Raw genomic sequence first — 13,343 nt, 5'->3', positions numbered from 1 at the left:
ATGGGCGTGCTCAAAAGGAGTTCACAGCCCCCTCACTACAAAAAAAAATTTGGGGTGACATTGGTCATGTCTCAAATTACTTTTAAACTGCATCCCAAAATAAAGCTTTCAATTGAAACCAATAAATGAACCACATTTTTACAGGGTCACTATGCATGCACAAAATTCTCATCATACCAGGTCTTCTTATTCATTGTTGTGTGGACAACCATGTATCTGTAAATGTTGAGAACACGTTTACACATATCTACATGCTCATCCAAGAGAGTTCCAATTTCATTGGCAGGTTCTAGTAGCAATATATTTGCTGAGTTGGTTATAAAAACCTATAATATAACAGGACATCATAAAATGTAAAGACAAAAAAAATTAGTCAATTATGCATTGCACATAGACTACACAGAACATATTTATTAAGATTCAAGGCACAATTGGAAAAAAAAATTAATGTCATATCAAAGATTACAATTAGAAGCACCCATCTAGTTCCTAATGCCAATGCAAATCTTTCAATAGTAATCAACTTCAGGAAATAGGACTTTTAGTGCAACTGACTCAATAACAAAATACTCTTGAAGTGCACCTGCAGTGATGCCTGAACACCTGCATACACATTCCTCTCTTCTTCCTCCATTTCAGGCACTTTGTTAATTGCATTCTGGTAGGATGAATTTCTTGTCCAGCTAAGATTCCTGACATGACCTGGTGCTTTAGCCATTTTATCCTATAGATTAACATAGAAAAAAAAACATTCAGTGAAATTTGTTAATTCTAAGGAATGTTTTTGAAATGAACAACTGCTGTCTTAAATTGATTAAGTTAGTCAGGTCTTTTGCCCCCCAAAGGACTGCGCTGTCCTCATCAAATATTTTGGAAACTGTTAGCCAAGTGCTTAGCTGAAGTGAAAAAGACAGACAAGGTCTGGAATTGTATTAGCAGAGTTATAGAATACAAATAAAAAATTATATTGCTGGTGTACAAGGTCAGACCCTCAACTGAAGTGTTAACAGTAGTACTAGTCATTCAATCATATCAGGAGATTTAAAAAAGAAAACATGAAAACTCGGAGGACAGGGAAAGAATATGGTCTCAGCTAGCCCATCCCTTTTAGATTGAATTTGCTGCTTTAGTGCTTCCAGTGTGTGCTTGGAGAATATTCTCGTGTTGCTGAGCTTGAAAGGTTACAGAGGCGGCAATAATGATAATTGCGGCCATCACAAATCCATGTCAGGTGGGCTTAATCTTTTTGAAAAAAGGAAATCAATTAAGTTAATGCAGACAAATTATTAACTATAAAAGGTAAATGATTCAAAAAGTGGGGAACACAAGTTAAACAGTAGTAAAAGCAAAATACTGTGGATGCTGGAAATAAAAATTGAAAAGGATGGAAATACTCAGGTGGTCAGGCAGCATCTGTGGAGAGAAACTTTAACATTTCAGGTCGATGACCTTTCATCAGAACTGAAAGAACTTTTCCTGCCTCCGCATTCGCTCAAGAGCTGTTTATCTCCAACAACAACACCTAGTTCTGATGAAAGGTCTTTGACCTGAAATGTTAAACTCTTTCAAATATTAGCAAGTTATGATTAATGCAGGAAGTTGGGCAGAAGTTGTTTCCTTTAAACAAAGATTAATTAATTTATGGAATAGGTTACCACAGAAAGTTGTTTAAGCAAATGGTATAAATGAGCTCAAGAAGCAACTAAATGTTCTTCTGGGAACACAAGGGATTGAGAAATATTGTGATCAGGCCGGGAAGAGTGGAAATCAAAAAAGTGAAGGTCACTGAGCCCAATGGTGTTTCTCATTCCAAAAAATCCTAATATTTTAAATCAGAAAAATACTTGAGAAATCTATGAAACAAGTTAATATATGTATGACAGAGGATTAAGAGGTTTTTTTTAAAAAGGTAACCTTCTGTACTTGAAAAAAATACAAAGAAATGTTCTTGAAAATGAAACAATACCAGTATTAACGACACCAGTTATTTAATTTAGCACAAATTGCAAATTAAAATTTGAAAACTTGCTATTTTGTGTGCCTCAATACCACACCATATATTAAGCCATGAAAGTGGTGATTCTTACATGATTAAACTTTTAAAATCAGAAGTCTGTACTATGCAGACTCATAAATATACACACAAAATAAAAATATGCAACAGGACATAATTACACTAAACTATCATTCCTAATCACTCCAATATAGATATATACAAATAGTCTTCTCCTGATTCAATCCTAATGCATCTTCAACTTTTTTATAATCTGGATATCCCGTAACATTTTCTTTTTACAGAAGCTAAGTAAAAATGGTATCTATTCTGAGGAAAAGTCACTGCTTCCTTTTTGGAAATGTTCCATGATAGCTGACTTGTGTTGCAAAGTCCTAAAACCTGGTATAGCATCACTGTGAAAAGAGAATAATTATCTGCATAGATCAGCCATAAACTAGTGTAATGAAAATTGTTCATATTGTTGTTAATGTTATACTATTTTGCACTATTTCGAAGAGGAGCAGGGGAGTTATTCCCAGTGTCCTGTCCAATATTTATCCCTCAAGCAACAACATTAAAAAACAGATTATTTGGTCATTATCACATTGTTACTTGTGTGAGCTTGCTGTACGCAAATTGGCTACTGCGCTTCCTACAGTACAACAGTGATTACAATTCAAAAGTCTTTCTTTTTTTTTCTTTATATTGGTTGTTATTCTAGAGCCACGAGAATGGCTCACAAAACAAATACATCCAACTTTATTCAAAGGGCAGCAAGCAAATAGATTTGCAGTAAAATTAAAGATTTACCCTCCAGGCAAATTGACAATTAGACATTAAGACATGGCATGAATCTTTAATTTTTGCCGTTTAAAACACACTATAAAATTCAAGCTAGTATCAGCATGGACCTCTAGTTTTATACAAATAAGCAGTACCTGTTCTTTTTTCTCCAATGGATAAGAACCACCATGCTCTCCAGCACTGACTAAATTTATGACGCTTGTTGAAGGGGAATAGCCCAAGTCTTCAGCCTCTTTCATAAATACAGGTTTGTCCTCTTGTTGAATCCACTCCTGGTAAACTTTAACAACTCTTCTCATGGCTGCAGCTTCACAGATAGGCAGCAGAAAAGCCTGAGTAACAGAAAGATATTTTTTCTTATTAATTTCATAAATAGTAACAAGTGCAAAGGTAAGAGTTTGGTAAGTGGGAGAGTTCGGGCAAGTGGGAGCGGAAGGTGTTGCTTTGTCTTGTTTTACCCACCTGTGGTGACTCCCCGACGTGGGAGGAAAAGAAAACGAAGTGTGACATCACAGCCAAAAGGGTAAGTGATTGGCTGGTCGATTGGTGAGTAGTTTTTCTTTTTTCCTTATCTTGTCACTAAGAAACCTTTGGCATTGTTGCCAAATTAGGTTATTTTAAGGGTTAAGTCAAGGCAGGAGAGCCTAGACCCGTGTCATGCTTCTCCTGTGCCACGTGGGAAATTAGGGACGCTTCCAGTGTCCCTGACGACTATGTGTACAGGAAGTGTATCCAGCTGCAGCTCCTGTTAGACTGCTTGACGGCACTGGAGCTGCGGATGGATTCACTCTGGAGCGTGCGTGATGCTGAGGATGTCGTGGATATCACGTCCAGTGAGTTGGTCACACCGCAGGTAAAGGTTACAAAGGCAGATAGGGGATGGGTGACCATCAGGCAGAGCAGGAGTAGGAAGGCAGTGCAGGAGTCCCCTGCGGTCATCTCCCTCCAAAACAGATATACCGCTTTGGATATTGTTGGGGGAGATGGCTCACTAGGGGAAGGTAGCAGCAGCCAAGTTCATGGCACCATGGGTGGCTCTGCTGCACAGGAGGGCAGGAAAAAGAGTGGGAGACCTATAGTGGTAGGGGATTCTATTGTAAGGGGGATAGATAGGCTTTTCTGCGGTCGCAATCGAGACTCCAGGATGGTATGTTACCTCCCTGGTGCAAGAGTCAAGGATTTCTCGGAACGGGTGCAGGGCATTCTGGAGGGGGAGGGTGAACAGCCAGTTGTCGTGGTGCATATAGGTACAATGATATCGGTAAAAAGCCGGATGAGGTCCTACAAGCTGAATTTAGGGAGCGAGGAGTTAAATTAAAAAGTAGGACCTCAAAAGGTAGTAATCTCAGGATTGCTACCAGTGCCACGTGCTAGTCAGAGTAGAAATAGCAGGATAGCTCAGATGAATACGTGGCTTGAGGAGTGGTGCAGAAGGGAGGGATTCAAATTCCTGGGACATTGGAACCAGTTCTGGGGGAGGTGGGACCAGTACAAACCGGACGGTCTGCACCTTGCCAGGACCGGAACCAATGTCCTAGGGGGAGTGTTTGCTAGTGCTGTTGGGGAGGGGTTAAACTAATATGGCAGGGGGATGGGAACCTATGCAGGGAGACAGAGGGAAATAAAATGGGGGCAGAAGCAAAAGATAGAAAGCAGAATAGTAAAAGTGGAGGTCAGAGAAACCCAAGGCAAAAATCAAAAAGGCCACATTACAGCAAAAATCTAAAAGGGACAAAGAGTGTTAAAAAGACAAGCCTGAAGGTTCTGTGCCTCAATACGAGGAGTATTCGTAATAAGGTGGGTGAATTAACTGCGCAGGCAGCTATTAACGAATATGATATAATTGGCATTACGGAGACATGGCTCCAGGGTGACTAAGGCTGGGAACTCAACATCCAAGGGTATTCAACATTCAGGAAGGATAGACAGAAAGGAAAAGGAGGCGGGGTAGCGCTGCTGGTTAAAGAGGAAATTAACACAATAGTAAGAAATCACATTAGCTTAGATGATGTGGAATCTGTATGGGTAGAGCTGAGGAATACCAAAGGGCAGAAAACACTAGTGGGAGTTGTGTACAGACCACCAAAAAGTAGTAGTGAGGTTGGGGATGGCATCAAACAAGGAATTAGGAATGCGTGCAATAAAGGTACAGCAGTTATCAATGGGCAACTTTAATCTACATATAGATTGGGCTAACCAAGCTGGTAGCAATGCGGAAGAGGAGGATTTCCTGGAGTGTATTAGGGATGGCTTTCTAGACCAATATGTCGAGAAACCAACTAGACAGCTGGCCATCCTAGACTGGGTGATGTGTAATGAGAGGGGACTAATTAGCAATCTTGTTGTGCGAGGCTGCTTGGGGAAGAATGACCATAATATGGTAGAATTCTTTATTAAGATGGAAAGTGACAGTGTTAATTCAGAGACTAGGGTCCTGAACTTAAGGAAAGGTAACTTCGATGGTATGAGACGTGAATTGGCTAGAATAGACTGGCAAATTATACTTAAAGGGTTGACAGTAGAGGCAATGGCAGACATTTATAGATTATATGGATGAACTTCAACAATTGTACATCCCTGTCTGGAGTAAAAATAAAAAGGGGAAGGTAGCTCAACCACGACTAACAAGGGAAATTAGGGATAGTGTTAAATCCAAGGAAGAGGCATATAAATTGGCCAGAAAAAGCAGCAAACCTGAGGACTGGGAGAAATTTAGAATTCAGCAGAGGAGGACAAAGGGTCTAATTAGGAGGGGGGAAATAAAGTATGAGAGGAAGCTTGCAGGGAACATAAAAACTGACTGCAAAAGCTTCTATAGATATGTGAAGAGAAAAAGATTAGTGAAGACCAACGTAGGTCCTTTGCAGTCAGAATCAGGTGATTTTATAATGGGGAACAAAGAAATGGCAGACCAATTGAACAAATACTTTGGTTCTGTCTTAACTAAGGAAGACACAAATAACCTTCCAGAAATACTTCCAGGGGTTCGAGGGTCTAGCGAAAAGGAGAAGCTGAAGGAAATCCTTATTAGTCAGGAAATTGTGTTAGGGAAATTGATGGGATTGAAGGCCGATAAATCCCCAGAGTACTTAAGGAAGTGACCCTAGAAATAGTGGATCATTGGTGATCATTTTCCAACATTCTATTGACTCTGTATCAGTTCCTATGGACTGGAGGGTAGCTAACGTAACACCACTTTTTAAAAAAGGAGGGAGAAAGAAAACAGGGAATTATAGACTGTTAGCCTGACATCGGTAGTGGGGAAAATGTTGGAATCAATTATTAAAAATGAAATAGCAGCGCATTTGGAAAGCAGTGACAGGATCGGTCCAAGTCAGCATGGATTTATGAAAGGGAAATCATGTTTGACAAATCTTCTAGAATTTTTTGAGGATGTAACTAGTAAGTGGACAAGGGAGAACCAGTGGATGTGGTGTATCTGGACTATCTAAAGGCTTTTGACAAGGTTCCACACAAGAGATTGGTGTGCAAAATTAAAGCACATGGTAGTGGGGGTAATGTATTGACGTGGATCGAGAACTGGTAGGCAGACAGGAAGCAGAGAGAGTCGGAATAAACGGGTCCTTTTCAGAATGGCAGGCAGTGACCAGTGGGGTGCCGCACGATTCAGTGCTGGGACCACAGCTATTTACAATATACATCAATGATTTAGATGAAGGAATTGAATGTAATATCTCTAAGTTTGCAGATGACACTAAGCTGGGTGGCGGTTTGAGCTGTGAGGAGGATGCCAAGAGGCTGCAGGGTGACTTGGACAGGTTAGATGAGTGGACAAATGCATGGCAGATGCAGTATAATGTGGATAAATGTGAGGTTATCCACTTTGATGGCAAAAACAGGAAGACAGAATATTATCTGAATGGTGTCAGATTAGGAAAAGGGGAGGTGCAACGAGACCTGGGTGTCATGGTACATTAGTTATTGAAATTTGGCATGCAGGTACAGCAGGCGGTGAAGGCGGCAAATGGTATGTTGGCCTTCATAGCTAGAGGATTTGAGTATAGGAGCAGGGAGGTCTTACTGCAGTTGTACAGAGCCTTGGTGAGGTCACACCTGGAATAGTGTGTTCAGTTTTGGTCTCCTAATCTGAGGAAGGACATTCGTGCTATTGAGGGAGCACAGCGAAGGTTCACCAGATTGATTCCCGGGATGGCAGGATTGACATATGAGGAGAGACTGGATCAACTGGGCTTGTATCCACTGGAGTTTAGAAGAATGAGAGGGGATCTCATAGAAACATGTAAAATTCTGACGGGATTGGACAGGTTAGAGGCAGGAAGAATGTTCCCGGTGCTAGGGAGTTCCAGAACCAGGGGTTACAGTATAAGAATAAGGGGTAAGCCATTTAGGACCGAGATGAGGAGAAACTTCTTCACTCAGAGACTGGTTAACCTGTGGAATTCTCTACTGCAGAAAGTTGTTGAGACCAGTTCGTTAGATATATTCAAAAGGGAGTTAGATATGGCCCTTACGGCCAAAGGGATCAAGGGGTATGGAGAGAAAGCAGGAAAGGGGTACTGAGGTTGAATGATCAGCCATGATCTTATTGAATGGCCGTGCAGGCTCGAAGGGCCGAATGGCCTGCTCCTGCACCTAATTTCTATGTTGCTGAAGTAAATTCCATTTTTACTACTGCTAAACAAATGTTAAAAGTTTCTTAGCATTTACAGATGGTACTACGGTTCAAGGTTTCAAAAACCCCAATGGTAGAAATGTTTGTTCTACATCCTCCTCTTCCCATTGTCCTGATCAATCACGTTTCAAACAGTGTTAATAGCTTCCATTATTTTGACCGTGTTGTCCACACAGTTGGGAGTAAGTTTTTAAAACTGCATTTGACCTTTGCAGAAGATACTCCTTTCGCAGGCTGTATTTTAAGCAGAAGAAACTGTGGCTGCATCAAATGCACAAATCATCTTTCATTCTCATTAGACTTAAATCCTCAGAAATCAAACATTTTGCAATGTATAAGAAGGATGTCCATTATAATAGTTGCATCATCAAAAAACAAAGTTCAGCTAAAAGTTTAGTCAACTTATAATGGAGACATTTCTGCAGTCAGAACCTTGCAAGGATGAGGCCGACTTCACTTTTAGACAAAAATACAGAGAAACCTTTAAAAAGTTTAATAGTATTAGCTGAAACCTACAAAATACACTATATAAAATATACTAAAAATTACCTGTCGAAAAACCTCTATAATAAAATTCACATTCTCCCTTGAGGAGTAGAAAACTTTGCGCACTATTTCCATATCCGTTAGATGCTCTTCATCAACACTACACAGACTAGATGAACTGGGTTCCCGCTCAGTTAAGGTGCTCGTGTTTGAATGGGATTGTTCCAACTCTACACTACCATCCCCAGAGTCCCCACGGCAGGAGCCCTCTTCCCGGGCAGCCAAACCAGCAGCTGCTCTCTGGTGAAAGAATGAAAATGATTTTATTCAAAGAAAATCTATTACATTACAAATCAAAAATCTAAAACCAAAGAAAGAAAAAAGTCAATTTAAATTAATTCAAGACAATTAGTCAGCTTGTTGTGTTCACTTACCTGAATGTTCTTTGGTATATTTTCACCTTCAACTCCAGGAATCTGAAGTCCTGGATTAGCTTTTGGCTCAAACCAGAAAGATACCAACCATCGGATGACAGAGACACGAGCAGATAAAAAAGTGTCTTTAGTACAATATGTTGTTTCATTGGTCTCTGGATCTTTCTTTGTCATAATATAATATGGCTTTGATCTCAATTGTGGGACATCTGAAAAGGAATTTTTTTTAAATTGGAAAGTTTATATTTTATATGGAAGGAGAGAGACTAAAATTACAATATATTCACACAGTTTTAGCATTATTAATTTTCCATCTCTGAACATAGGAAGATAAGAACAGGAATAGACCACTGAACATGTTCCACCATTCAATTAGATCATGGCTGATTTGTATCTGAACTCTATTTAACCGGCTTTGCTCCATATCCCTTCATACCTTTACCTAACAAAAATATATCCATCTCTATACTAAAAATTTCAATTGACCTAGCATGAACGAAGCATGGGAGAGTTCGAGATTTCCATTACCCTTTATGTGAAAATGTGCTTACTGAGCTTTTTGACCATGGGAAAGAAACACCAAACCTCTGCTGCACTTGAACAAAGTCCTAAAAGCAGCTTTCAGATAATCAAGAAATTACTGCTCCAGTCCAGTTACAGTATCAAAACGGTGCATCATAACTGCATCGCAAGTGGTCGAAATGCCAATTTTTGCAAAACAACTGAAATTAGTGAGTGAAAAAGCTATGGGGGGAAAATGCAGTCGGAGGCTTCCTTCATATGAACGCCTCCGACCCGAAAAAAATCTACGAAAGTACCTGGTGGTCAAGGAGGAATATAGGATTCTGGGTTGGAGGCTCAGATTCGCTGCGCAGCGCATGGGAAGATGCTGGAGTCATGTAGGCCTGGACCACCAATCACTATGCAGCATTCCCATTGATAAAAAGGGAACTCCGTTTGTACAAGTTACCATTACTATCAATGAGAATAACCCCTAAAACACCGAAACATAGCATAATAATTAAATAAAACACCTCACATATTTAAAATTAATAGAAATTAAATGTAATCAAATGTTTTTAGAAAAAAAAATATTTTTTGGATGTTTTTTTTTTAAAATGTATTTTACTGGGATTAAAAATAAATTTACCTTAATGAACAGGGTTTTAATATAAAAATGAATGTTTAAATGTAATTTTTATATGTTTCAAAAGTGTTACACTGGTAAAAGTAAGCTATGCGCCTGGTTTTACCAGACGTGAAAGTTTGAAGGACATTCGCTGGGCATGAGTTGGGCAATAGCCCAATTTCTCCTGCGTGGATGTCCTTCTCCCAGGGATGCCAAGGATCTGTCGAGAGAAATTTTGACAGATCGGGAAAGCCGGTTTTCGAAGCATGCGCATTGTGCCCCGAAAACCGGCTTTTGCGAGGCCTCGCCGGGTCCGTACACACTTCGTATGGACCCGGCAAGACTGGAATTTTCAGCCCAATAAATTCTATGCACATTTTCACCAATCATTCCAGGATTTCAGAAAACGGATCTATAAAATACTCATTTTCTTATAATTCGCCTTTCACTTCATCTATTTGTTCTTTAATTTTATTCTCTTTAATTCCAAATTTATCTCCCCATTTCATTCTTATTTGATCTCCTTATACTTTTCTCACCAACTGCCCGAAATTTGCACCATGCTTCATTCATTGTCAACTTTTCATTTCATTCAGCTCACATTTCCCTTTCAGCTGCACTTTCTTCCTTTCTTTCCATTTATTTGCTTTTCTTCCATTTTTAGTGACTTCCTCCCTTTTAAATGCAAACCACGCCTCAAAAAATAAACTACAGAAAACCTACACATTTGTACAACATTTATTTATTCACTTGTAAGATTTCTCCCCTCTGCTCCGGCAAACATTGATGCCTTGATGTGGACAGCTGGGATCTTATAAAACCCTGTCTAAAGTAAGCTGTGATGGCAAGTGTTGGCATGTGTTGCCATAAGACAGCTTAAGAACAGGGAGCGGATGGAATCCCTGCTGAGGCGCTAAAGTATAGAAACATAGAAACATAGAAACATAGAAAATAGGTGCAGGAGTAGGCCATTCGGCCCTTCTAGCCTGCACCGCCATTCAATGAGTTCATGGCTGAACATTCAACTTCAGTACCCCATTCCTGCTTTCTCGCCATACCCCTTGATCCCCCTAGCAGTAAGGACCTCATCTAACTCCTTTTTGAATATATTTAGTGAATTGGCCTCAACAACTTTCTGTGGTAGAGAATTCCACAGGTTCACCACTCTCTGGGTGAAGAAGTTCCTCCGCATCTCGGTCCTAAATGGCTTACCCCTTATCCTTAGACTGTGACCCCTGGTTCTGGACTTCCCCAACATTGGGAACATTCTTCCTGCATCTAACCTGTCTAAACCCATCAGAACTTTATATGTTTCTATGAGGTCCCCTCTCATTCTTCTGAACTCCAGTGAATACAAGCCCAGTTGATCCAGTCTTTCTTGATAGGTCAGTCCCGCCATCCCGGGAATCAGTCTGGTGAACCTTCGCTGCACTCCCTCAATAGCAAGAATGTCCTTCCTCAGGTTAGGAGACCAAAACTGTACACAATACTCCAGGTGTGGCCTCACCAATGCCCTGTACAACTGTAGCAACACCTCCCTGCCCCTGTACTCAAATCCCCTTGCTATGAAGGCCAACATGCCATTTGCTTTCTTAACCGCCTGCTGCACCTGCATGCCAACCTTCAATGACTGATGTACCATGACACCCAGGTCTCTTTGCACCTCCCCTTTTCCTAATCTGTCACCATTCAGATAATAGTCTGTCTCTCTGTTTTTACCACCAAAGTGGATAACCTCACATTTATCCACATTATACTTCATCTGCCATGCATTTGCCCACTCACCTAACCTATCCAAGTCGCTCTGCAGCCTCACAGCATCCTCCTCGCAGCTCACAGTGCCACCCAACGGCGGAGAGGCACTGTTGGCGCGGATACATGACCTCATCTCTCTCATCTGGAGAGAGGAGGGGATGCCAGGAGATCTCAGAATTGCAGTGATCGTGACCACCTTTAAAAAAAGGGGACTACAGAGGCATCTCCCTGCTATCAGCCACTGGGAAAGTTGTCACTAGAGTCCTCCTCAATCGTCTTCTCCCTGTGGCCAAGGAGCTCCTTCCGGAGTCACAGTGCAGATTTCGTCCCCTATGGGGCAAAACGGACATGATTTTTGCAGCACGACAGCTGTAGGAAAAATGAAGGGAACAGCACCAGTCCTTATACATGGCCTTCTTCAACCTTCCAAAGGCCTTTGAAACTGTCAACCGCGACGGTCAATGGAGCGTCCTCCTCCGTTTCGAATGCCCCCAAAAGTTTGTCAACATCCTCCGCCTGCTCCACGATGACATGCAGGCCGTGATCCTTACCAACGGATCCATTATAGACCCAATCCGCATCCGGACCGGGGTCAAACAGGGCTGAGTCATCGCCCCAACCCTCTTCTCAATCTTCCTCACTGCCATTGCTCTACCTCAGTCAACAAGCTCCCCGCTGGAGTGGAACTAAACTACAGAACCAGTGGGAAGCTGTTCAACCTTCGCTGTCTCCAGGCCAGGTCCAAGACCACCCCAACCTCTGTTGTCGAGCTACAGTACGTGGACTAAGCCTGCGTCTGCGCACAGAGGCTGAACTCGAGGACATAGTCGACACATTTACTGAGGCATACGAAAGCATGGGCCTTACGCTAAACATCCGTAAGACAAAGGTCCTCCACCAACCTGACCCCGCCACACATCACTACCCCGCAGTCATCAAGATCCACGGCGCGACCCTGGACAACGTGGACCATTTCCCATACCTCGGGAGCTTCTTATCAACAAGAGCAGACATTGATGACGAGATTCATCACCGCCTCCAGTGCGCCAGTGCAGCCTTCGGCCACCTGAGGAAAAGTGTGTTCAAAGACCAGGCCCTCAAATCTACCACCAAGCTCATGGTCTACAGGGCTGTAGTAATATCTGCCCTCCTGTATGGCTCAGAGACATGGACTGTGTACAGGAGACACCTCAAGTCGCTGGAGAAATACCACAAACGATGTCTCAAATCCCCTGGGAGGTCAGACGCACTAACATTAGCGTCCTCGACCAGGCCAACATCACCAGCATTGAAGCACTGACCACACTTGATCAGCTCCGTTGGGCATGCCACATTGTCCGCATGCCAGACATGAGACTCCCAAAGCAAGCGCTCTACTCGGAAGTCCTTCACGGCAAACAAGCAAAGGTGGGCAGACGAAACGTTACAAGGACACCCTCAAAGCCTCCCTGACACCTGGGAGTCCCTGGCCAAAGACCAACCTAAGTGGAGGAAGTGCATCCGGGAGAGCACTGAGCACCTCGCGCCTCATCACCAGAATGCAGAAATCAAGCGCAGGCAACGGAAAGAGCATGCGGCAAATCTGTCCCACCCTCCCTTACCCTCAACGACTATCTGTCCCATCTGTGACAGGGACTGTGGCTTTCTTATTGGACTGTTCAGCCACCTAAATGGGGTACATGATAAACTTTGAATTGGTTAACGGAAAGAGCATGCGGCAAATCTGTCCCACCCTCCCTTACCCTCAACGACTATCTGTCCCATCTGTGACAGGGACTGTGGCTTTCTTATTGGACTGTTCAGCCACCTAAGGACTCATTCTAAGAGTGGAAGCAAGTCTTCCTCGATTCCGAGGGACCGTCTATGATGATGACTATTTGACTGTGAAGTAGGGATAGGGAAGGAAAATATAGTTGAACACAATCCTCGACTGTCTACAGACAAGCACTTTGTAGCAGGCGACAATGCTATTACTACTTTCGTATTACGGAAAAAGCTTATAATGGGATGTCTAGTTTGGCTATCCATTCGATGGCCTCCTGCGATACTGAGTGAAGAAATGGAAATGCCCCCCGCAACAGATCT

At 42.1% G+C, this 13,343-nt stretch overlaps 1 protein-coding gene across 8 annotated transcripts in view; it reads right to left on the bottom strand.

Annotated features, from left to right (window-relative positions):
• The window catches only part of ralgapa1 (Ral GTPase activating protein catalytic subunit alpha 1), a 298,072-nt gene that overhangs the window by 198,630 nt on the left and 86,099 nt on the right, over positions 1–13,343 (bottom strand). For all 8 annotated transcript variants that reach the window (XM_070879109.1, XM_070879113.1, XM_070879112.1 and 5 more), the window contains exons 9-13: positions 8,375–8,583; positions 8,004–8,240; positions 2,935–3,132; positions 584–724; positions 178–326 (exon numbers count right to left, since the gene is read on the bottom strand). In XM_070879109.1, the coding sequence (XP_070735210.1) occupies positions 178–326; positions 584–724; positions 2,935–3,132; positions 8,004–8,240; positions 8,375–8,583 (934 nt within the window). The remainder of the gene's footprint in view (positions 1–177; positions 327–583; positions 725–2,934; positions 3,133–8,003; positions 8,241–8,374; positions 8,584–13,343) is intronic.

This window comes from Pristiophorus japonicus, chromosome 4 (genome assembly GCF_044704955.1).
Source record: "Pristiophorus japonicus isolate sPriJap1 chromosome 4, sPriJap1.hap1, whole genome shotgun sequence".
Taxonomy (NCBI): Eukaryota; Metazoa; Chordata; class Chondrichthyes; family Pristiophoridae; genus Pristiophorus; species Pristiophorus japonicus.
Note: the sequence above shows the minus strand (reverse complement) of the source record. Positions and strands in the feature narration are given on the sequence as shown.